The sequence below is a fragment of the Heterodontus francisci genome, chromosome 2, assembly GCF_036365525.1.
Source record: "Heterodontus francisci isolate sHetFra1 chromosome 2, sHetFra1.hap1, whole genome shotgun sequence".
NCBI lineage: Eukaryota > Metazoa > Chordata > Chondrichthyes > Heterodontiformes > Heterodontidae > Heterodontus > Heterodontus francisci.
Genome location: NC_090372.1, coordinates 40,455,155 through 40,481,083, shown reverse-complemented (window position 1 = coordinate 40,481,083; position 25,929 = coordinate 40,455,155). Strand labels below are relative to the sequence as shown.

At 42.7% G+C, this 25,929-nt stretch overlaps 1 protein-coding gene across 1 annotated transcript in view; it reads left to right on the top strand.

The window, feature by feature from the left end:
- The window catches only part of cap2 (cyclase associated actin cytoskeleton regulatory protein 2), a 237,952-nt gene that overhangs the window by 158,609 nt on the left and 53,414 nt on the right, over positions 1-25,929 (top strand). The window contains exons 5-6 of the mRNA XM_068057232.1: positions 14,464-14,607; positions 16,939-17,024. Coding sequence (XP_067913333.1) covers positions 14,464-14,607; positions 16,939-17,024 — 230 coding nt within the window. The remainder of the gene's footprint in view (positions 1-14,463; positions 14,608-16,938; positions 17,025-25,929) is intronic.

Sequence of the window (25,929 nt, the reverse complement as noted above, 5' to 3'; positions counted from 1 at the left end):
AACAGCTGTGGAATGGAGAAGGAATCAACGCCAGTGTAATATTAGCACTGCATCATCAGACCCAACAAAGATGAATGTCAATAAATGATTCTGCATCTTCGTGCAATTGATGAACCTTGCATGAATCTATTAAGGTATATACAAAATCTACACCATGAAATGCAGGGACTAGACAGCATGGGGCTGGACTGTAAAGTTAACTGAAATAAATGCCACTAAAAATGGTAAAAGGAGATCATTTCGGATCTTGCCTGAGTTTCATATGTTTGGCAGCAGCTGCTGTAATTGTCTTTCCAAAGGAATTAAATTCTGCTTATTGCAAAACCTAATCTGTATTTAAGAATTTTAAATGGTTTGAGTGTAAACATAGCAGGAGGTGGCATACGTAAAGGGTTTATCAAAAAGAAATGTTCCCTCATTTATCAGCATTGTGCGTACTTGCTCTTCTCTGTGTTACACTTCTCAGTGTCCTGACTTAAATTTTTGTTTGATTTAAATTCGGTGAATTTGCCATTTGGCTAATCAAGAGGCTAAAAACCAAAGGAGCCAAGCAGTAGCATGTACTTGCCAGTGATGGATAACACATTTGGGGAACCTATATGTGAAAAGGTTTCATAAAAGTGATTGATTTAAAGCCCAATCATATGAGCCATAGACAGACCTCACTAATTGTTTGTCGTCCTTTAACAAAAAGAATGCAGTGCAATTCCCTTTAGTCACTGACTCTATATAAAAGATTTTCTGTAATGCAGTTTGTTTATCCACATGGTCCAGCTGCTGCTTTACATACTGGCAGCAATAGCAAGTTGTATCAGTCATGTGATCTCTCCTTCCCCCTCCTCCAACTATCCAGTGTTTATATATAGAACATCTCCATAAAAAGCAACAGACAACACTACCCGTGGAAAGCTGTAATTCACTGCAGTTGCAAAAGGATTGACTGAGGACCAAGAATAACTGTTTATACCGTTTCCATCCCTGTTGATTGCACATTCTGTGCTGCACTCTGTTTACAGTATATTCAATTCTTGCACAACCAACCATGTCCAAAAAAAAAAGTAATATGCACCCACAAGAGAAACAGGCTGCATGGTCACAAAATCTTGTGCTATTTGAACTGCGTTTTACCTTTAACTTCAGCTGGGAAGGCCAGGAGAGGCAGGGCTTGCGACATAAATACTGTTAGTGCTGCTCCTTCATGATCAACCACAGGAGACCTGAGTTCACCAACTGCAGTTTTTCACCAGGCCTAACAGTGAAAGTGCTATCTCATTTTTTTTATTTTTTGTATATGGCCAATCTGTATGGCATTGTTCTGTGACTGTTCAGGACATAGCATACAATGCAAGAGCCTCTCTCGAAATTCATATCTTTATTTTTGTTGGAATTGTTTCATACCTTATACATTTGTGAGTTGTTTTTGTTTTATACCATGTACAGGATCAACATTCCATGGAATAGTATGGCAGGCTGTTGTGGGCAGCCCGGGGGACTGGTTCTGCCTAGTGATAATGTTTGTGCCCTGTTGTGGCCAATCTACTAACTCAACCAGAGGAGAGGACCATTTCCTATGATTTGGAGTTCGTTGGAATTCCTCCATTTCTCAAGCTTTCTGTCATTGAGTGAGCTATTGCTACGGTGATGTTGCTTTCTTAGTGTTCTTAGCAACAATGAAAGTCCTAGTACTAAAACCATGGGCTGAATTTTATGAAAAAGTGAGTAGTCCTGTCACCCGGACCGAAAATGGGACCCGAGGGTGGCATTTTACCAGTGGCAGCCAATTAAAAGGCCAATTGAGGACAGGAGCCCACCTCCCAGAGCTGCCAGCCGAATCAGAGGCTCTTAATTGGCATAGTTAGCCACCCAATGGGCACTGAGATCCTGCCGCTGATAAATGCCATGGCAGTGTGCAGACCTCGGGTTCCCCTCCCAACGTCTTCTGCTGCCATTTTACCAGCCCTCTTGCCTCCCAGTCCATCTCCAGAGGCCTGGTAAAATCCAGCCCATAGATTCTCTAATTTTTATTATAGGGCTTTCACTGCCATTGTGGATAGTGGTATAGCTCTCCATCGCTCGTTTGTTTTCTCTTTTCCTGTGATACTGGAGATTAAGAGAGACAAAGTGGGGGGAGGCGAGGATTAAAAAAGAGCAGAGTGTGAGAGCCAGTTGGCTATCCTGTGTGATAGATGCAGTTTTGCCACTTTGAGCTACATTTACCCACATTTGTTTTTAGTAAAGCTGGTTGCTTCAATTATAAAGCTCATGACTGAAAATTTCACACTTAAATTTTTGCCCATCATCATAGAATCATAAAACGATAACCCACAGAAGGAGGCCTTTCAGCCCATCTAACTATGTCAGCTCTTTAAAAGAGCTATCCAATTAGTTCCACTCCTCGGTTCTTTTCCCATAGCATGGCAAGTTTTTCACCTTCAAGTTTTGATCCAATTCCCTTTTGTATGTCACCATTAAACCTGCTTCCATCACCCTTCCAGGCAATGCATTCCAGATCATCATAACTCGCTATGTATTTTTTTTCCCTTCATGTCACCTCTGGTTCTTTTGCCAATTGCCTTAAATCTGTATCCTCTGATTACTGACCCTTCTCCCACTGGAAACCAGTCTCTCGATTTACTTCAACCCTTCATGATTTTGAACACTTTATCAAACCTCTCCTTAACCAGCTCTGTTCTAAGGAGAATAATCACAGCTTCTCTAGTCTCCACACGCAACTGAAGTATCTCATCCCTGGTACCATATTGAGGTGCATGGATCTTTTGCTGTCTGGAATATATGCCATATGTTATTGATGTGCTGGGCAGTTGGTAGAAGACTAAGACTGGAGACTAAATTTTGGAGAATTTTTTTCAGAGCACCACAGGAAGCTCTGCAATGGCCAACCTCATCCATTATAATTGGGAGAACGATAAAATTTAGCTGCCTTTTACTTTACAGAAGGATAGAAATTTGAACTCTCGGCCATCTATCTTGTACAGTAAGTCCATCAGGCCGGATCTGAAAATGTTTTGTTTTTAACAGTCTTTGGAAAAAAAAAAGTCCTGTTGATACACTTTAAAGTGAAGACAATACTGCAATTTAATAATGATCTATGATTCCAATAACATCGAATACAAAACTTGTCAAAGGGATGGAGGAGGTTCCAGGCTGACCTGTGGTTGCGGAAATTAAGGTCCAGGTTGGGATGCTCCTGCAGTCAATGTTCGGAGGTTAGAATCCAGGATCTGCCTGGGCATCGTCATATGGGAATTGCCTTGGAAATTAGAGTTGGAGCGTTGGGAGTCCATAATTTAGGGCTTGTCTTGGGGTACCGATTCTGTGGCCTTAATGGAAGCCTTGAGATGAGGGATCATATGAGACCCAAAGGATTACGAATTGGCACTTACTTAACAAAATCCTGTCCAGCCTGGGCCTGGAAGCTCTATGAGAAGCAGTTGGCTAGAGGCTGTGCCTGGTGAGATTGGCGAGGCAAAGACTCTTTCCCTTCAGTGCCATGTGGCCATCCTCCCTAGAGTGGGGTGGTGTATCACAATAATAGTTAATAATCACAATAGTGATATTTGTCTCATTTACATGTTACATCTTAGCTTGAGAATCAGCTTCAACTTGTGTACCCAGAGAATCTGACTGTACCTTTTCTCTTTCCACCATCAATTCCATCTTGTAGCTATACTTTTTGACTGCTCATCCAACACCAAGTCCTAAATGAGTCCAAGGCCTAGATTTCACGGTACTCTGTGGGAAAGGAAAGGCGGAACTGGAAGCGGGTGGTGAAGACCCTCCCGCTCCGACTCCTGTTCCCATTGGAATCTTGCACTGGCCAGCCAATTAACAGCCGGCAGGCAGGGTGGCTGACCACTCAGCAGATGGAGGTGGGCCTTGAGGCGATAGCCATGTCGTCAGCTGACGTGGAAGGAAGTGCTGGCGGCATGTTTAAAGGGCTGCCAGCACCTGAGCCGTGTATCAAGTTGTGGCCAGCAGGAAGCCTGTGACCAGCAGCGACCTCTTCAGCCGGCAACCAAACCCTTAGCCTCCAGCCAAGGACCCACATCAGCCTGCACGAAGCCCATGCCACCTTGACTCTGCTGCTATAATGGGGGCACCTTTCCAGTAGGGGCTGAAATGCTAGCCAGCCTATTCCCCTCTCAGGCGCCTCTCCAATGAGCCCCCTGACAGGAAGAATAACTCCTCAAGGGCACCTCGAAACCAAATAAATTGATGAAGGAAGGGCATTGGATGTTTTCTATATGGACTTCAGTAAAGCCTTTGACAAGGTCCCTCATGGCAGACTGGTACAAAAGGTGAAGTCGCACGGGATAAGAGGTAAGCTGGCAGGATGGATACAGAACTGGCTCGGTCATAGAAGACAGAGGGTAGCAGTGGAAGGGTGCTTTTCTGAATGGAGGGCTGTGACTAGTGGTGTTCGGCAAGGATCGGTGCTGGGACCTTGGCTGTTTGTATTATATAGAAATGATTTGGAGGAAAATGTAGCTGGTCTGATTAGTAAGTTTGCGGACGACACAAAGGGTGGTGGAGTTGTGGATAGTGATGAGGATTGTCAGAGGATACAGCAGGATATAGATCAGTTGGAGACTTGGGCGGAGAATTGGCAGATGGGGCTTAATCTGGACATATCTGAGGTAATGCATTTTGGAAGGTCTAATGCAGGTGGGAAGTATACAGTAAATGGCAGAACCCTTAGGAGTATTGACAGGCAGAGAGATCTGGGCGTACAAGTCCACAGGTCACTGAAAGTGGCAACGCAGGTGGATAAGGTAGTCAAGAAGGCATACGGCATGCTTGCCTTCATCGGTTGGGGCATAGAGTATAAAAATTGGCAAGTCATGTTGCAGCTGTACAGAATCTTAGTTAGGCCACACTTGGAATATTGCTTGCAATTCTGGTCACCACACTACCAGAAGGACGTGGAGGCTTTGGAGAGGGTACAGAAGAGGTTTACCAGGATGTTGCCTGCTCTGGAGGGCATTAGCTATGAGGAGAGGTTGGATAAACTCGGATTGTTTTCACTGGAACTACGGAGGTGAAGGGGCGACATGGTAGAGGTTTACAAAGTTATGAGTGGCATGGACAGAGTGGATAGTCAGAAGCTTTTTCCCAGGGTGGAAGAGTCAGTTACTAGGGGACATAGGTTTAAGGTGCGAGGGGCAAAGTTTAGAGGGTATGTGCGAGGCAAGTTCTTTACACAGAGGGTGTTGAGTGCCTGGAACTTGCTGCCAGGGGAGGTGGTGGAAGCAGGTACGATAATGACGTTTAAGAGGCATCTTGACAAATACATGAATAGGATGGGAATAGAGGGATACGGTCCCCAGAAGTGCAGAAGGTTTTAGTTTAGACAGGCATCAAAATCGGCGCAGGCTTGGAGGGCCGAATGGCCTGTTCCTGTGCTGTACTGTTCTTTGTTCTTTCCTTGCAATGAAAGTGAAACGCCTTACTGCACAACTGCCGAGTGCAGCAACACCAACAACTGCTGCTCCGTTGCCGCCCTTTAAAAGCTACCGAGGTTCTGATGCCTACGTGGTGCACGGGCGCTACTTAAAAAATTCAGAGAGGCCCATAAAATCAGTTTCAATTGCCTCTTTCATCATCTAAATTACGTTTTAATTGCACTTTTTCAATACACGAGTGGAGTCCCCACGTGACTTGGTGTCCATTGCTTGTAACATTGCGTGTCGGCATGGTGACGTCAGGGGGCTTGTCCCGATCTTATAGCCCCCCCCTCCCCGCCTCCATTGCCATCTGTTTTTTCTCCGTAAAATCCCAGCCCAAGTTTCTTTTAGCTCAGTATAAACAAGATCAAAGCCATCCTTTCCCACTGCTAACAGCAGCAACACACCTCTGGCCTCAAGTCCATTAACCTCCCTGCAGCCACCATGGGCTAAATCCAAAGCCTCTGTCATCTATTCCTCCATGAACTGAGCTTCCCACACCACAGCCAGTCCAAGATCATTTATTGACACTTTCAGAGCATTGCTCACCTCTCCCTCACCACTGCTCAAATCCTATTTGATTTCCTTAACGCTCTTATTGCTAGACTTCACCCTTCACAGATTTCACCTTATTTAGAACTCTGCAGCTCATGTTTTCTCTTGCCAAGCTGCACTGGCTCCCTCTGCCCAGTGAATTGAGTTTAAGAGCCTTAACCTAGTTTTCAAATCCCTCTTCTGGCCTTGCCCTTCCTTATCTGAGTGAAGTTTATTTTAATTCATTTGTGGGTTGTGGGTGCCACTGACAAGACCAGCATTTATTGTTCCTCGCTAATTGCTCTTGAGTAGGTGGTGATAAGCTGCCTTCTTGAACCACTGCAGTCCATGTGGTAAAAATACTCCCAAAGTGCTTTTAGGGAGTTTATGGATTTTGACCCAGCAATGATGAAGGAACGGTGATCTATTTCCAAGTCAACATGGTGACTCTTAACCATCTACAAGAGTCAAATCAGGAGTGTGATGGAACGCCATTCACCTGGATGAGTGCGGGTGTGAAAACAGTTGAGCTCGACACCATCCAGGACGAAGCAGTTTACTTGCCTGCCCCTGAACTGGATTCAGTATTCAACCCGTTGGCCACCCTGTGCACTGTGGCTGTAGTATATGCAATCGCTAGGATGCACTGCAGTAAATTACTGAGGTTACTTCAGCAGCCCTTCCTCCCCTTGTGAACTATACTACCAAGCAAAACAAGAGCAGCATTACCTCCAAATCCCCCTCCAAATCATACACCATCTTGACGTGGACACACCAATGTTTCTTCATCATCACTGCATCAGTATCCTGGAATTCCTTACTGATGGGAGTATCATCAGTACAAGGACCGCAGTGTTTCAAAGAGCAGGCCCACCATCTCAGGACAACCAGGGATGTGCATAAATGGGGCCTTGCCGGTATCACCCAAATCCTGAGAACAAATAAAACATATTTTTTAAGTCCTGTCTAGCCCCTTATGTATATTGTATTTAAAGCCCTATTAATTGTCAACAACAGAATTTCACTTTTGACTGAGGATGTAGAGCACCAGCCTGTAGCTTGGTTTCCTAAGGTGTTATGGCTGTACAGGAGCACTTGCACAGATCCAAGTAGCAGCGTATGTTGTCTTCTATAAATGTTCTGTGACCTTTGAAGATGAGTCTCGGGGAAGAGACCTAATTTGAGCGTCTCCATGGAGATAATAAAATTGATGGCTCTTGAAATTTTTTGTGGTTATATTTTTTGTCATAAAATGGGGGACTTTGAATAAAATCTGGTAACCCCCTCCCCAGTGCTTATCTCTCCATTTTAACCATTTTGTGCTGTTAGCTGAATCTAAATATGAACATCGCTGTAAGAGTAAGTAGAACATAAACTCACTCTAAGATACAATTTGCATTGTTAACAGTTGTCATGGTAGCTAGCAATTTACACTGGCTCCTTGTCCAATAGCTATTTTGTTTTACAGAAACAAAGTCTTGTGTCTTAATCCACAGAGCAATTTATAAACCCTACGTTGAGCCAGTGCTACCTATGGCAAGACACAAACACTTGTTCAGAGTGATTTAAAATGTCTCCAGTAAATACCGCAGATGCTCCAAGCTATGTCATTGGAACAGTGCAGTTATTTCAGTAGCAGCAAGTCATTCCGAAAGCTCCAAATGGCATCATCAATCTCTGCCGTAGCCAGCTGCCGACCTTCACCCTGTGACTTTCCCTCATCATGACACATGGGAGACTGTTACCGGGTAAACTTGGCTCACAGCTGAAACTCTCCTTTGACAGTCAGCATTTTGTACTGAGCTCAAATTGAGCCCTTTCACATCAAATTCTTTTGACATTTTCTCCAACTGTATCTGGGATTGCAGCCTGAAAGTAGGCGGAACATGTTGACACTTAGGTATGTGGGTTACGTCAAAGCACACAGTCAGAAGCATGAGCTGTCAGTAGGGATACAGAATTGGTTTTATTTTTATCCTTAAAAGTGTTGCCTCCTCACAAACCAGACTTTTAAAGCAGAAGGTTTTGCCAGCTGCAACTGGGAAATTACTAAATTTTACTCAAGTGACAAAATTATTTTAATGTCTGTTGAAGTGACTGCAAGTCTGATTAATTGAATCTGCTTGTCTCATCACCATTGTCACCAGTATGTTCTCTAGATCAGGGGTTCTCAACTGGTGGGGGGGTTGTTCCTTACGGGTTATGAGAAGGTTTCAAGGGGTCTGCCAAAAATGACCAAAGAATGTGTAGAATGTGGGCCTTGCACAGTCCGCCTACGCCTCTCTGTGTCACATGAATTTTTAAACCCGTGCTTCAACACCACATACATTTGATTCAGCCAATGGCCCGTAACTGAGCAGGTGTAAGGAGACTTGTAACTGCAACATATCAGTAAACCCCTCACCCAGGCCTTGATCTGGTGCCCATTCTCTTCACCTGAGCCCCAATGGTGCTTGGCACCCGGAACAAATTTCACATTAAATAAGTAAATCAAAAATAATAAATATGTATGTTTAGTTATATAACTCGGTACCTTGCTTTACGGCAGCGAGGCCTGGACAACGTATGTCAGCCAAGAGCGACGTCTCAATTCATTCCATCTTCGCTGCCTCCGGAGAATCCTTGGCATCAGGTGGCAGGACTGTATCTCCAATACAGAAGTCCTTGAGGCGGCCAACCTCCCCAGCATATACACCCTACTGAGCCAGCGGCGCTTGAGATGGCTTGGCCATGTGAGCCACATGGAAGATGGCAGGATCCCGAAGAACACATTGTACAGCAAGCTCGTCACTAGTATCAGACCCACCAGTCGTCCATGTCTCTGCTTTAAAGACGTCTGCAAACGCGACATGAAGTCCTGTGACATTGATCACAAGTCGTGGGAGTCAGTTGCCGGTGATCGCCAGAGCTGGTGGACAGCCATAAAGGCAGGGCTAAAGAGTGGCGAGTCGAAGAGACTTAGCAATTGGCAGGAAAAAAGACAGAAGCGCAAGGGGAGAGCCAACTGTGTAACAGTCCCGACAACCAATTTTATCCGCAGCACTTGTGGAAGAGTCTGTCCCTATAGAATTGGCCTTTATAGCCACTCCAGGCACTGCTTCACAAACCACTGACCACCTCCAGGCGCTTACCCATTGTCTCCCGAGACAAGGAGGCCAAAAAAAGTTATATAACTAATTTTAATACAGAAAAATACTTGTGTAACAGCGTATCTATTGAATTCTTATAAAATGGGAGAGGACCTCAGAAGCAAAAAAGTTAAAACCTCCTGCTCTAGATGCGTATAAATGACTCAACTATGTTTTTGATCCAACTACTTGCTAAGATTTTATACCAGATCAGGATAGGGAATGCGAGACAATAACTAGCCTATCAGGTAATTTCAGTGGTTCTTTAAACCAATGGAGGGGTAGGGGGAAGAATTGCTCAAGTTCCTTTGTTCATGATTTCCACTGGAGTTCCTTGCAAAAACATGACTCTTTTTTCCAGATTGGCTTACCATTTCATTGAAATACTGAGCAGTTGAAATTCTCACGAAGCATAATTGACAATGTCACTACACATACTGCCACTAGAGCAGTTCTGGGCCCATGATTTCTTAAAGTTGCTGATATTTCATGATGTCCTAGTTAGGATATACTTATACATAGGATATACAACACACAAACAGGCCATTCAGCCCAGCCAATCCATAGCAATGTTTATTCTCCACTCGAGCAGCCTCCTATCTTTCCTCATCTAAATCCATCATTGTAACCCTGTATTCCCTTCACCCTCATATGCTTGTCTAGCTTCCCCTTAAATGCATCTAATACAATTTGCTTCAACCACTCCCTGTGGTAGCAAGTTCCACATTCTCGTCACTCTTTGGGTAACAAAGTTTCTTCTGAATTCCATATTGGATTTCTTAGTGACTATCTTATATTGATCGTCTCTAGTTATGCTCTTCCCCACAAGATGAAACATTCTCTCTGTACCCACTCTATCAAAACCTTTCATCATTTTAAAGATCTCTATTAGGATACCTCTCGGCTGCCTTTTTTCAAAAGAGATCCAGACTGTCGATCCTTTCCCGATAGGTATATCCTCGTATCTCTGGTATCATCCTTGTAAATCTTCTCTGTACCCTCTCCAGTAACTCTAGATCCTTTCTGTAATATGGCGAACAGTGCTCTTAAGTGTGGTCTAACCAAGGTTCGATACAGGTTTAGCATAACTTCTTTACTTTTCAATTCTGTCGCTCTAGAAATAAATCCTAGTGCTTAGTTTGCTTTTATTTTTATTGCCTTCCTAACCTGTGGTGCAACTTTTAATGATTGGTGTATTTGTGCTCTGTGATCCCTTTGTTCTTATGCCGCACTGATATTCGCACCTTCTAAGTAGTACGTAACCTCCCTATTCTTCCTACCAAAATGTACTATCTCAGCGGTCTCAGCACTGATCCTTGTGGAGCACCACTGCCCACCTACTGCCACTCTGAATAACTACCCTTTACTCCCACACTCTACTTTCCGTCTTCAAGTCAGCTAGCAATCCATTCTGCCATTATCCCCTTTACCAAGCTCTTCTGTTCAATTACAGTCCGGGTAGTTGAAATCCCCCATGATCATTATTCTATATTTTTTACTCAATTCCCTAATTTGTCTGCATATTTCTTCCTCCACCTCCCTTCCACTACTAGGTGGTCTGTAGACTACACTTATTAATGTGATTGATCCTTTATTATCCTTTATCCATATGGATTCTCTTTTTGTCTTGCTGGTAGCTGTGTCCCTTTTTTCTCCTGCCATTATGTTATCCCTAATAAGTACAGCTACTCCACCTCCCCTTTGTCTCTCTCTATCTTTTCTAAATATGTTATATCCTGCAATGTTTAATTCCCAGTCCTGATATTTCCGTAGCTATGTCTTGTAATCCCTATTATGTCCGTTCCTCCCAACGCATGATTGCCTCCAGCTCCCCTGTTTTATTACAGACACTGTGTGCATTGCTGTACAGATAATTTAACTAATCTTAATAGACATTCCTCTCACTTTATGTTTAACTATCTTTTTAGACTCTTGTTCCACAACTCGATTTATTCTTTTGCCATCAATATTCTCCCATACTTTATTCTTTCCAATGCTCTCCTTTTCTGTTTTGCTTACATTTAGGCTGCTTACGTTTCTTGTAGATCCCTCCTCTCATCTTACTAATTTGCCACTGTTGTGTTTACACTGGGTTTAATTTTGATATCTGATTTAACTCTGAGCAATGCAGATATCACACTGTTAAAGCACATTAACATTAACTATAAAAGATCTTATAGATTGGAGCACATGTCTTAACAGCAGCCTGTGTCTGTGAGATGGATTCAGAATGTCTCCTGGAAGCTTTCAGAAATCTCCCACAGTTCCACTTCTGTTCTCTTTGAGAGGGTTGAAAGAGGAGGTAGAGGGGGAGGGGGCACAGGAGAGAGAAGGGGACATGGGGGAGAGAGAGGGGGAACAAGGGAGAGAGGGACATGATAGGGGGTGGGGGGGAAGAGGGATACAGCAAGGGAAGAGAAAGAGGGGGGAGAGAGGTGGACACTGAGGGGAGGGAATGGACATAGAGTGGAGAAAGGGACTCGAGAGGGGAGAGAGATGGACACAGTGAGGGAGGAGAGAACAAGATCAAAATCATTCCTGACAGACAGATATCTATCTGAATTGTCTGCATCACCATATCAAGTGTACGGGCAAACATTGACTACTTGTGCAAGCAAACGCAATGCCTTGTATCTCACTAAAGAAGGAGAAATGTGTTTTAAATCAGACTGTGTTTTGATGGCATTAGGTTGGCTATACACTTTAATACAGATTCATTGCCTCATGTCTGTGACTGAGTCAATAATGTTGTCATGCTGCCAGTCCACTTCTTGTCTGGAGCTCCTGCTCATCCTGGCCTCATGAAGGAAAGAAAAAAACTTAACTCTTTTGGCCTCTTCAGGGTCTGGTCCTCTTCCAACCTGGTTCACTCTGCTGGAATGCCACATCACCTTCCCCACTCGGGCATGAGTTAAAATTGGTACCTAATGCTTATAAAAGATGATGTATAGAAAGAAGGACCTTGCCAATTTTAGGCAGGTGTCCTTGCTACCTCTTCAGCAGAAGTTAAAATTGCAGGCGGTGAGATCCTGGTAGTTTTCCAATAGATAAGTAACCTGGGTGATTTTAATTGCCCACCTGCCCCCACAGTTTCTTCATGTGACAAGTCAAACTAACAGCTACCACCTCTGCCTTTAGTTCCCTTCTTAAATACACTTATTGACATTCTTGGCATCACAGTCTCATCTAATCTCAAATACACTCCTATCTCCTCCATTGCAAAAACAACTTCTTAAAAAGATTGTTTTCCTACTATTATTGCCTAATATTTAGACATACGTTGCATGATCTGGGGAGTTGTGGCAATGAAACCCTCTTGTCTTTTGAATTAGGTAAGGTAATTTCACACAAGTGGCCACATACACATGTCCGAAACTCCAATAGACAGATGGATTCACACTTCAGTGAGATGAGGCCAAGCATAAATCAACACTGGTTTATTTTGCAGTTCTTAAATTAATGATGAAAGGGACATTTATAGTAAATCTTGTCTTATTTTGACTTAATTCAGTAAACCTCCTTGTAGTACAGAAAATAACAAAACATGCCTCACTGTCCTGGTTAGTGGCCTAAATTAATTTTTAGGACCAAGGTTTCCTCTGGTTCTGGATAGCCCTATCTCAAATGGCATTGGTCTCACCCTGTTCAGCAGCAGACTTTGCAGAACTGACTCCTGACCATATCTCCTTTTCTTTGTTCTGGGCTGGACAGAAAGCCAGAGGCTTGACATCTGACCCTCTTCCCAACTCTCTGTGGAACTGGCCAGTGGGACTGTCAATCAATTTGTCTACTGTCCTTTTGAGTGAGGACCCCCTAGAAACTATCTCCTGCTGCTCTCAAATTTAGTCCCCAACAACAATAAATGTGAATGATCACTGGAATGTTAAATGAACTTCCATTGTCTCAATCAATCTGGATAGACACTGTCGAAATTCTAATTCACCTTCCCCAGTACTGCTGTCCTGTAAATTCAACCACTTAAGAGCTAAAGTTAACTTAAAAACAACATAATTTAATTTATAGCAAGATCCTTCCATGGAATAATTGTCAGAATTCCAGAATTTGAAAACTTGTATTTAACGTGTTATGACCTCAGAGAGATTGTTAACGTGAAAAAAAAGGTATGAACCCCTGGACCAATTTAACTAATCACATGATAAGATTTCATGTTTTAGGTCTTTTATTATAACAACGGAACTACAAATGTATGGTTAATATTGTGCTCGTAATTGGGGTAGACACTTAGTACCACTTCTACATGTAACCAGAAATACAACTTGTCATCTAATCACTCCCTTACTTCCCATACCGAGCCTCTCTCTAACCTTGTTCAAGGCCTGAAATCTTTGGAATTCCTCACCTCCATCTGTCTTGCAGTCCTCCTACAATCTTAAGACTTCTAAAATCCAAACACCCTGATTTAACTTGTGTTCTCTTTTATGCTTTGAAACCTTGTTGATAATTGCACTATGGGCCTTGGTTTTTCTATTTTTAAAAAACTAATTGTTTTCAGTGTCGGGTCACCTTAGATGGTCTTGTATTATTACTCTGGAGAAAACATCAGTTGTTTAACAGGTATGCCAACAGTAAAAGTGACTTTGTTTTTCTTCAATAAGAAGCATCTGTTGTAGGATGATAATGGTTATGTATGTGCAGAATACAAAGCCTACAAAACTGACAAAAGTAGTTGCGCTGCTTTTATACTTTTGTGCCAAAAGTTGTGTCTAACCGGCACCATAATTGTAGGGATCAGCAGCAGAGAAATGTTGGCACTGAGTAGTATGATCAAAGAAACACGACTGCTTTAACTTCAGATGCACTTTTTACTGAGAAGCCTTGGTGACAGTCTGTTCTCTTTCAATTCAAGGTTGCTTCATTTGAATTGCTTGTTAATTTGAGTTTTTACAAGCGCAATGAAGGCAAGTGCTCTATTAATTAAGTTCTTAAATTTGAATTAGATCATAATTTTAATTACTTTTGTGCAAAAAAAAAGCCTTCGAATTTACTGGCATAAACTAATATTTTCTGAGCCAGCACTAGCAGTGCTTCCCCTCACCTCCAACCTCTGTCCCCACCCCCCTCAATCCAGTGTACTGGGAGTTGTAGCAATTTCAATGGTTGCATTTTTAAGATCCATCCTCCAAAATGGTCAAAACCTAAACTGGTATGACATTAACAGGAAATTCTATATTAGCCTGCATCAAATATGTGCACCAAGGATTTGTAAGCGATACAGGTAACTGTAATCTGCAGGTCAGGCAAATGTTAAATCAGCCCCATTGTATCTTACAATTAATTTTTTCCCTTAACATTTTGTCTTGTTCTCTCTCTCTCAGAATGAGATGAATGCACTTCTCAAACCCATATCTGACAGAATGCAGGAGATCCAGAACTTTCGAGAGAAGAACCGTGGCAGCAAGCTGTTCAATCACCTGTCAGCTGTTAGTGAAAGCATCGCAGCACTGGGGTGGGTTGCAGTGGTAAGTGGAAAGATTTAGTATTGAATGAATACAGAAGTTTGAGTGGGTGTTGTTCAGAGGCTCCCAGCTCCAGCATGGCAGACAGTAGCTATCCCCCTCTCTAGTTAGTGGTTTGTCCATACATGATCAGTCTTTGTTCAGTTATGCATGGTTTTTTCTTAAAATGCTTTCAGTAAAATTAAGTGAAACCTATGAGTGTTTTAAAATATGCAACCAAATCTCAGTAACTTTCTACATCACAAAGCAAAACTCAAGTTGTTCACAACCTCTCTCAACCCTGAGATTAGATTGCAGACTTGAAACTAGTGCATGGGGACTATTTATATTGCAAAAGCTGTCCAAACTGCAGTCCTGGGGACATAAGAACAGGAGTCGGCCATTCAGCTCCTCAAGCCTGTTCCGTCATTCAATTAGATCATGGCTGATCTGTATTTCAACTCCATTTGCCCACTTTGGTTCCATATCCCTTAATAAACTTGCCTAACAAAAATCTGTCAATTTCAGTTTTGAAATTCCACCTAGTCTTTGGGGGCGAGTGTTCCAGATTTCCACTAATGGAGCCACATGTTCCAGCTTTACAATCTGACCCTTGAGACTCAGCCAGCTTGGTCTTATTTTCATTCAGAATCCTTACTTGCTGATTTGTCCTTTTCGAATATTATGGGGCTGGAGGTTCAGAATGGCCTATTTTTAGCATTATTGCGGAACTGGTGGGCAAAATCCTAAATCAGAACAAGATCTGTTTGCTCAAACAATTTGAAAATTAATGAGAATTCACGGCCACTGAGGTTCCATTGTGCACACCTACGGCCCATGAAAACACAAAAGCTTGCTTACAAATGTATGTAATTTTTTTTGTTATTTTTACGTGTGAAGGGTGTCACTCCTGGAGCAGAACACATGTTTTGGGCACACAAATGTTGGCATCGAGTGCTTGAATTTTTGGGCCTGTCCAGCAGGTGTGGAGGTCAGTGGCTCCATTGCAACCACCCCAGAGTTTTAAACCTGCTCTCCAAGTCCCAACCTCAGATGAACCTTACTCCCAACCAAAAAGAAGGGCACCCCAAAGATGGCCCCTCCCCCTCTGTACTGTACCAGGATGAAATCTTTCCATTTCCTATACCAGGAATCTTGTGGTCTGTCTGTCAGCTTTCTCACTCGTACTGATTTTGAGACAGTTTGTGCTGTGGGAACTGATTTGAGATTTATGAAACTCATTACAGCCATCAGACAGAGAAGATCCTTATCCTATCATTCTGGATTGAACTCAAACCCATATTTTAGAGGTGAAAGGCAGACGTCCACCTCTTTGTATCATCCAGTCCCTCTATAATGTACATTTATGGCATTTATATATGCATAGCACAGCAACAGAAGAACATCTACATTGTTCTAACCCATTCCAGGATGGTGTAAGGGGCCGTTTGGGGTGGACAGTTGTAGGTAAGTGGTGTTACAAGACAGCTGTCAAAGAAAATAATTGCCATTGATGTGGGTCTGTTGCGAATGGCAGCTGTGGAATTTGAGAGACTGGGTAGGCAGTTCTCTGAGAATGGTATGCCCGTGCTTTCTTACAAATTATACCATCTCATAATCAGAGATTGAGGAATCAGTTGGTATCTTACAGCCAATAATGCCATATAATTTTAAAAGATTGGAGCTACATTTAGTGTTTTGCTTATTAGAATAGAAATCTACAGTAGGACAGCTTAGAAACTCCATGATGATCACATTTAATAAGCATTTATCTGGCTTTATCTACAAGGCCAAATACTTTGGAAATGAGTTTTGCACTGTGCCCTCATTGCCTTGTGGTCCAGTATGTTGAAATTCAAGGCTCTGTCCTACCATTTAGTAATGTAGCTCTCAAGAGTGTTCCATTATTCTATTTCTAAACATGTAAAAGTAATTCTATTAAGATTATCTATTAAGCTGTTAACTGGCTATTAGCTATTAAGGTTAATTTTTAAACATTTGATCTGATCTATTTGTTGGTGGTTATATCACTACTGAGGTAGCTCACTCCTCTTTGGTTTTTAACCAAGATATGACCGTATGAAAGGGTGATGGGGAAAGAGCAGGGGAGTGGGATGAATTGAATAGCTCTTTCAAAAAGCCAGCACATGCATGATGGGCCAAATGGCCTCCTTCTGTGCTGTATCATTCTATGAAAACATCAAGGCTTTATGTGGGATCTGCTTTGCTGGTTATTAACTGGGTGATAACTTAACAAACAGCTTTCTGTTGAATCTAATCTGTCCTTTTTTCCTCCCAATTTCTCTTTTCTTTGCATCCTTCTCCTGATACTTTGATGTTCTGTTGTGAACTTAGGCCCCTAAGCCAGGTCCTTATGTCAAGGAGATGAATGATGCAGCCACTTTCTATACTAACAGGGTGTTAAAGGAGTACAAGGACATGTAAGTTTGCTTTTCTTGCCCTCCAAGCCATGTTTTGTTCTGTTTAAATCTATTGCCTGTATATTCAGCATGGTATTAAATTGGGAATAAATTTCTGAGTAGCACGATAAAATGGTTTGAAAACAAATTAAAAGGATTTTAGTAATAACTACCATTCAATTTTCCATCCATGCAAAATTGTATTCATGGGGAAGCTGGAAAGATAACAACATATTTAGAGATTAATACATTGAGTTGTTATAGCCTCCTGTAGGTCCAGCTGTTCCTTCCAGTTTTCCACCTCTCAGCCTTCAACACAGACTTATGCAGGTTAAGGTCACATGCAGTTAACCATCTCTTTCTTTTGCAGCAATGATGGTAATTTTCCCCCTCACAGCTACTGCAGGCAAGAGTCACTGGTTAGAGAACAAGTGAATCATCAGAGCAGTACATTGATATTTAGGACTTCCCCCTAGGATGCAAGTTTCTTATCAGATGTGCTCACCTTCCCCTTTCCTTATTTTTCAGTGCAGTTGGTTGAAGGCTAACATACAAATAAACCAAAAACAAAATACTATGAATGCTGCCAATCTGAAATAAAAACAGAATGGTGCAAACACTTAGCAGGCCATGTAGCACCAGTGGAGAGAGCAGCAGTGTTAATGTTTCAATGCCTTTCAGTAGAAACAGTCATCGACCTGAGACACTAATCCCATGATTCACTCTTTACAGATGCTTCCTAACTAGTGGAGTATTTCCAGGATTTTTTGTTTTTAATGCAAATAATGTCTTTGGCCAATTTATTCCTGGATCGGTTAGTTAGAGGTTAGACTATCAGTGGGCTGAGTTTTACCAAACCCTCGACATCGGGTTTCGTGGTGGGGGGTGGGGCGGGTACCGGAAAATGTCTCCGGGACAGGGCCGACACGCATCCCGATGCTGGGTGGACCCAGCCCAATATTACCGGCGAAGACACGGCCTCGTGGCGACACCACCCCCACCCCACCCCCGTTGCTTGGCGACGGGACCACAATTTAAATAAATTAAAAGAAGTAAATTAATTATTCTCACGTCGCCTCATGATGTCCCACTGCAATCTTCAGCCCAGCGGCCGGCACTCCTGCGCCTTCAGATCCCGTCGGGAAACGAGGTGGGGGTGGAGGTAAGTTTTTCAGTGTGGTGGGGTGAGGGAGGGATGGTGGAAAGGGTTGTAGTTGAAAGTTTGTGCAGTTTTTTTGGGGGGGGGGGGAAGTTTAAATAATTAATTTAATTGCTATTGGGGTTTGAGAGAGGGACAACAGAGATGTATTTATTTTAATTCCATTTCCCTTTAAATATTTAAATTTCCCGGTAGGGCTGGCAGCCCTTTAAAAGTGGCGTCAGCGCCTGCGCACAGACAGCTGCGCCATTGCCGGGGACGGACAGCCCGCCCCCTCCACATGTTTGTTGGGGGGGTGTGGGGGCGGCTCGCCCCTGGCTATTTAAATAAGCCGCCGCATAAAAGATTGTGACGGCTCCGTGACATGCGGCCCCCCATGGGCGGGCACATAAAATTCAGCCCAGTGTTTCCCTGGCACCACAGTGGTATTTAACAGGCAAGAGTCTTTTTAATATCTATCATACTATACTGTTGATAACTATCAGGTTCCAGAGCTGTTAAGTCAGCCGATAGAATCATAATTCTGCTTCTAGCCAAGTCTCACTCGTTATGGACCAAAGCCCTTGATACAAGGGATCTTTTGTTTTGAATTTTTTATACATGCAGCCAAGGGTGTGGATTACAGTTTTCATTTGTACTTCTGACAAAGGAAATGCTGTATATCGTGCTGCACTGGCTGCCATATGACACGTGTTTAAGGATTCGGCTTTATGAAACCTTATGAACCAGTCCTTTCAGAGCATGATTCATCATTTCCCCCACCGCACCCCCCTACCCACCCCGCCCAGCACTCCGCAAAACAGGTGCAGTCGGCTAACCAATGACAGCCATCCTTTAGAAAATGTCTCCAATCCTAATTGCAGTAATTAGGGAAAGACTTTTTATTCTTTAGCCATTTCCTTCATTTGCAGTTAGCTGTTTGGCCATGTGTTCATAGCCTCTGCACATCAAAGGCTCTCCTGTACACTCAATATATTAAGCTCACTAGATGGGGCAGTACTCAGCTTTGTAGTTCTGTAAAATATCAAATTTGATCGCCGATCAAGGCCAAATTTCCTGATTTGAGACAATTGGTGTTCCATCTCCAGATCATTAGACTTGGCAATGGGATGTTGGGAAGGGAAAAGATTCAACTGGGGATTGTACCTCCTCAGCCTATTGCATGTGTGTGGATGCTAAGTGGGGACAGGATTGGACTCTCACTTGCAAACAGCTCCTTGAGTACAGAAAGGCTGCTGATGTATGTTGAGTCACATTCAAGTATGAATCAAAGCCTTCAAGAGAGGAGGATTAAAAAATGAGAACACTGGGGTAACATTCCAGGCAAATTCCAATTAAGTAGCTTGAGAGGCTGGAGTTCATACAATCTGAGGACTGTTTCAAGTAGCAATGGCCAGCAAGCACTTGAGGTCCGCCATCACATCTCCTTCCACTAATGGTTCTTCAAGAGGAAGTCATTCAAACATCAGGCTTGTATGTCATTATCCTCCTTTTGCCTTACGTTGAACACCCCAACTCTTCTCAACAGAGCAAATTTGCATTCCCGCTGTGTGTCAAGGTCTCCCTGCCTATTGTCCATGTGGGTTAGGTATCTTCTGACAGGCACAAAGAAACAGTGAGGTTTATAGTAAATTATATCTTGGCTGGCAATTAACTAGGGCATTGAATCCCACCGATTTTGTTGGTGTGTCTGGGTGCAATATGGGGAATAAGGGTGCAAAGCCTGAAAAACGAATGCATCAGCCTTCGCAATAGAGGATCCAAGTAACATCCCAAAAATTGCTGTAAATCAGGAAATAGAAGGGCGGGAGGAACTCAAGAAAATTACAATCAACAGGAAATCATAAAAGGGTGGTCGAAGGAGGAGTGGGGCTGATTAGGGACCAGAAAGGGGATTTACACATGGAGGCAGAGGGCATAGCTGAGGTATTAAATGAATACTTTTCATCTGTCTGTACCAAGAAAGAAGATGCAACCCAGGCAATGGTGAAAGAGGAGTTAATTCAGACACTAGATGGGTTTAAAATTGATAAAGAGGAGGTATTAGATAGGCTGTCTGTACATAAAGTGGATAAAGCACCTGGACTGGATGAGATGCATCCAAGGATACTGAGGGAAGTGAGGGTGGAAATCGCAGAGGTACTGACCATAATTTTTCAGTGTTACTTAGATGGTGGTGCCAGAGGACTGAATAATTGCAAACGTTACGCCCTTGTTCAAAAAAGGGTGTAAAGATGAGCCCAGCAACTACAAGCCAGTCAGTTTAACGTCGGTGGTGGGAAAACTTCTAGAAAAAGTATTTCGGGACAAAATCAGTAGTCACATGACAAATGCGAGTTAATTAAGGAAAGCCAGCATGGATTTCTTAAGGGAAAATCATGTTTAACTAACTTGCTGGAGTTTTTTGAGGAGGTAACAGAGTGGGTTTATGAGGGCAATGCTGTTGATGTGGTGTACATGGACTTTCAAAAGGCATTTGATACAGTGCCACACAACAGACTTGTGAGCAAACTTGCAGTTCATGGAATAAAAGGGACAGTAGCAACATGGATATGAAATTGGTTGAGTGACAGGAAACAAAGAGTAGTGGTTAATGGATGTTTTTTGGGCTGGAGGAAGGTTTGTAGTGTAGTTCCCCAGGGATCAGTGTTGGGAGCCTTGCTTTTCCTGATGTATATTAATGGCCTAGACCTTGGTGTACAGGGCACAATTTCAAAGTTTGCACATGATACAAAACTTGGAAGCATTGTGAACTGTGAGGAGGATAGTGCAGAACTTCAAAAGGACATAGACAAGTCGGTGGAATGGGCAGACAGGTGGCAGATGAAGTTCAATGAAGAGAAATGTGAAGTGATTCATTTTAGAAGGAAGAACGTAGAGAGACAGTATAAAATAAAGGGTACAATTCTAAAGAGAGTGCAGAAGCAGAGTGACCTAGGTGTATATGTGCATAAGCCATTGAAGGTGGCATATGAACATAAGAAATAGGAGCAGGAGTAGGCCACTCGGCCTCTCAAGCCTGCCCCGCCATTCAATAAGGTCATGGCTGATCTGCCCCAGACCTCAACTCCTCTTTCGTGCCAACTCCTCATAGCCCTCAACTCCCCGATATTTCAAAAATTTATCTACCTCCTCTTTAAATACTTTCAGTGATCTAGCCGCCACAGTTCTCTGTGGTAGACCCTGTGAGAGAAGAAATTCCTTCGCATCTCAGTTTTAAATGAGTGTCCCCTTATTCTGTAACTATGTCCCCTAGTTCGAGATTCCCCCACTAGTGGAAACATTTTCTCAAGATTTACCCTGTCAATCCCCCTCAGAATCTTGTACGTTTCAGTAAGATCATCTCATTCTTCTAAACTCTAATGAATAAAGGTCTAACCTGTTTAGCCGTTCTTGATAAGTCAACCCTTTCATTCCGGGAATCAGCCTAATGAATCTCTCTTGAACTACCTCCAATGCCTCCAATCCTTTCTCAAATACGGGGACCAAAACTGTACACAGTACTCCAGGTGTGGCCTCACCAGCACCCTGTACAGTTGTAACAAGACTTCCCTATTTTTAAACTCCAACCCCCTAGCAATAAAGGCCAAAATTCCATCTGCCTTCTTAATTACCTGCTGCACCTGCATGCTAACTTTTTGTGTTTCATGCATAAAAGCAGCCAGATCCCTCTGTGCTGCACTTTTTTGAAGTCTCTGTCCATTTAAATAATAGTCTGCCTACCAAAGTGCATGACCTCACACTTTCCTACATTAAACTCCATCTGCCAAGTTTTTGCCCACTCACTCAACCTATCAATATCCCCTTGCAGATTCCTTATGTCCTCATCACAACATGCTCTCCCACCTATTTTTGTATCGTCAGCAAATTTGGATATATTACACTCTGCTCCCTCCTCCAAGTCATTAATAAAGGTAGTAAATAATTGAGGCCCTAGGACTGATCCTTGTGGCACTCCACGAGTTACGTCTTTCCAACCTGAAAAAGACCCATTAATCCCGACACTCTGTCTTCTGTGAGTTAGCCAATCTTCAATCCATGCTAATACATTACCCCCACTACCGTGAGCTCCTATCTGTGCAATAATCTTTTATGTGGCACCTTATCGAATGCCTTCTGGAAATCTAAATACACTACATCTGCTGGTTCCCTTCATCAACTCTGCTTGTTCTATCCTCAGAACTCTAGCAAATTTGTCAAACGTGATTTCCCTTTCACAAAACCATGTTGACACTGTTGAATTGACTTTTCTAAATGTCCTGCTATTTCTTCCTTAATAATGGACTCTAGTATTTTCCCAATGACCGATGTTAGGCTGACTGGCCTATAGTTTGCTGCTTTTTGTCTCCCTCCCTTCTTGAACAGGGGCGTTACATTAGCAGTTTTCCAATCCACTGGAACCCTCCCGGAATCCAGTGAGTTCTGGAATATTTCGACCAATGCCTCCACTATCTCTGCAGCCACTTCCTTTAAAACCATTGGATGCAGGCCATCAAGTCCTGGCGACTTGTTTGCCTGTAGTCCCATTAGTTTGTCAAATACTTTGTCCCTCATGATGGAGACTGTTACAAGATCTTTCCTCCCATTATCTCCTTGCTTATCTGATATCTATGGTATGTTTATAGTGTCCTCCACCATGAAGACCGATGCAAAATATTGGTTTAAATTATCTGCTATTTCCCTGTTCCCCTTTATCAATTCTCCAGTTGCATCCTCCAAGGGTCCCACGCTCACTTTAGCTACTCTCTTTCAGTACAGTTTGAGAGAGCAGTTAATAAAGCATACAGTATGCTGGGCTTTATTAATAGGGGCATAGAGTACAAGAGCAAGGAAGTTATGTTGAACTTGTATAAGGCATTAGTTCGGCTCAGCTGGACTATTGCGTCCAGTTCTGTGAGCCGCACTTTAGGAAAAACGTGAGGGCATTGGAGAGAGTATAGAAAAGATTCATGAGAATGGTTCCAGGGATGAGGAATTTCAGTTATGAAGATAGATTGGAGAAGTTAGGACTTTTTTCCTTGGAGAAGAGAAGGCTGAGAGGTGATTTGATAGAGGTATTCAAAATCATGAGGGGTATAGACAGAGTAGATAAAGAGAAACTTCTCACTCGTGAAAGGATCGAGAACAAGAGGGCACAGATTTAAAGTATTTGGTAAAAGAAGCAAAAGTGACATGAGGAAAAACTTTTTCACGCAGCAAGTGGTTAAGGTCTGGAATGTGCTGCCTGAGAATGTGGTTTACTTGAAGCTTTCAAAAGGAAATTAGACAGTTATATGAAAAGGAAGAATGTGCAGGGTTACAGGGAGAAGGCGGGGGAATGGAACTGAGGGAATTGCTCTTTCAGAGAGCCAGTGCAGACATGGTGGGTCTAATGGCCTCCTGCACAGTAATGATTCTGTGGTACTGAGCAAATTGTTGGAGCTGCGGGCTGACAAGTTCTCCGGTCCTGATGGACTTCATCTCTAGGGTCTTAAAAGAAGTGTCTCATGAGATAATTGATGCTTTGGTTTTAATTTCCAAAATTCCCCAGATTCAGGGAAGGTTCCATTAAATTGGAAAATAGCAAATGTAACTCATTTATTCAAAAAGGGAGGGAGACAGAAAGCAGGAAACTACAAGCCGGTTAGCTTAACATCTGTTGTAGGGAAAATGTTAGAAGCTTTATTAAAGACGTTATAGCAGGGCAGTTGGAGAAATTCAAGTAATTAAGCAGAGTCAACATGGTTTTGTAAAAGGGAAATCATGTTTAACCAGTTTATTGGAGTAGGCATAAATGGGTCATTTTCTGCTTGGTAAGATGTAACAAGTGGTGTGCCGCAGGGATCAGTGCTGGGGCCTCAACTTTTTACAATTTATATAAATGACTTGGATGAAGGGACCGCAGGTGTGGTTGCTAAATTTGCTGATGAGACAAAGATAGGTAGGAAAATAAGTTGTGAAGAGGACTTAAGGAGGCTACAAAGGGATTATAGATAGGTTAAGTGAGTGGGCAAAGATCTGTCAAATGGAGTATAATGTGGGAAAACATGAAATTGTCCATTTTGGCAGGAAGAATAAAAATGAAGCATATTCTCTAAATGGTGAGAGATTGCAGAGCCCTGAGATGCAGAGGGATCTGGGTGTCCTAGTGCACGAATCGCAAAAAGTTAGTTTGCAGGTACAGCACATCATTAGGAAAGCTAATAGAATGTTATCATTTATTGTGAAGGGAATTGAATACAAAAGTAGGGAGGTTATACAGGGCATTGGTGAAACCACATCTGGAATACTGTGTACAGTATTGGTTTCCTTATTTAAGGATTTAAATGTGTTGAAAGCAGTTCAGAGAAGATTTACTAGACTAATACCTGGAATGGGCCAGTTGTCTTATGAGGAAAGGTTGGACAGGCTAGGTTTGTATCTGCTGGAGTTTAGAAAGAGGCAGCTTGATTGTAACATATAAGATCCTGAGGGGTCTTGACATGGTGGATGTGGAAAGGATGTTTCCCCTTGTGGAAGAATCTAGAACTAGAGGTCAGTGTTTGAAAATAAGAGGTCGCGCATTTAAGACAGAGATGAGGAGAATTTTTTTCCCTGCGGGTTGTGAGTCTTTGGAACTCTCTTCCTCAAAAGGCAGTGGAAGCAGAGTCTTTGAATATTTTTACGGCAGGGGTATGTAGATACTTGATAAGCAAGGGAGTTAAAGGTTATCAGGGGTAGGCAGGAATGTGGAATTGAGGTTACAATCAGATCAGCCAATATCTTGTTGAATGACGGAGTAGGCTGGAGGGGCAGGGTGGGCTACTCCTGCTCCTAATTCATATGTTCGTATCCCTTCCACCCACCCTGCACCAGAGTAACACTCGTGGCTTTCATAAACCAGTTTGAACCTTCCCAAACTGCTCACTTTGTTTCGTTGTAGCTAAAAGCAAGAAAGAACCATTTCATCCCAGCCATGGATGGAAAATCATGAACTACCTACCTGAGATCCCTTGATATTCATGGGGGGTTGGTTAAGGTTCTCTGCTGGTAACGTGCAATAGTAAATCAGTCCTGGGTCCCAGAGATGAAAGAACAATATTTTAACAGAGGACACAGCACAGTGAATTCTACTGTAGACTTCCAAGTTGCAGAAGAATCCTCTAGGCTATAAGAGCTGAAACTTATTAGCCTTATTATTTTTGTCATTCCCAAAAGAACAGGTTATTTTCTTCCATCATGGCAAAGAAATTGAAACAACTTCCTCAAAGTTCAAAATAACAGCCCACTATACTACAGGAAGTGTGATTAGTTGACTGTATGTCCTAAATCCTCTGATTCTACTGATAACTGCTAACAGTATAATGTACTTTCTATTGGGCCTAACTCAATGAGCAGGTCTCCCAGGTGCCCGAGTTGAGCTCGCCTACAAGTTTTCCAAGTTTCTTTGGCCAATGGCAACCTTAACAGGAAACATCATGGGAAGATTTCTGAATAGTTATTCAGAGCCAGATTCCAGACTGCCCAAAGTTTTTTTTAGTTATCCAGATATAGCTTCTGTCCTACTATGTTTTAAATAGGATCACAGCAAAGGGGCAAGCTCCTTGGAGCCTATAACTGCAGCAGTCTGTGTGATCCAATTAACCAGCCTCTCTCAGGTCTCTGAGTGTAGTGACTGGCCAACACTCATATTTTCTCTCTTTCCTCTGTTTATTTCTTTGTTCTGCTCTGCTTTCTCTCCTTTTGCCTCTTCTGTTCTCTGCATCATTAGGGAAAGATTACATTTAAAAAGGACAAAAAGCTTTACTC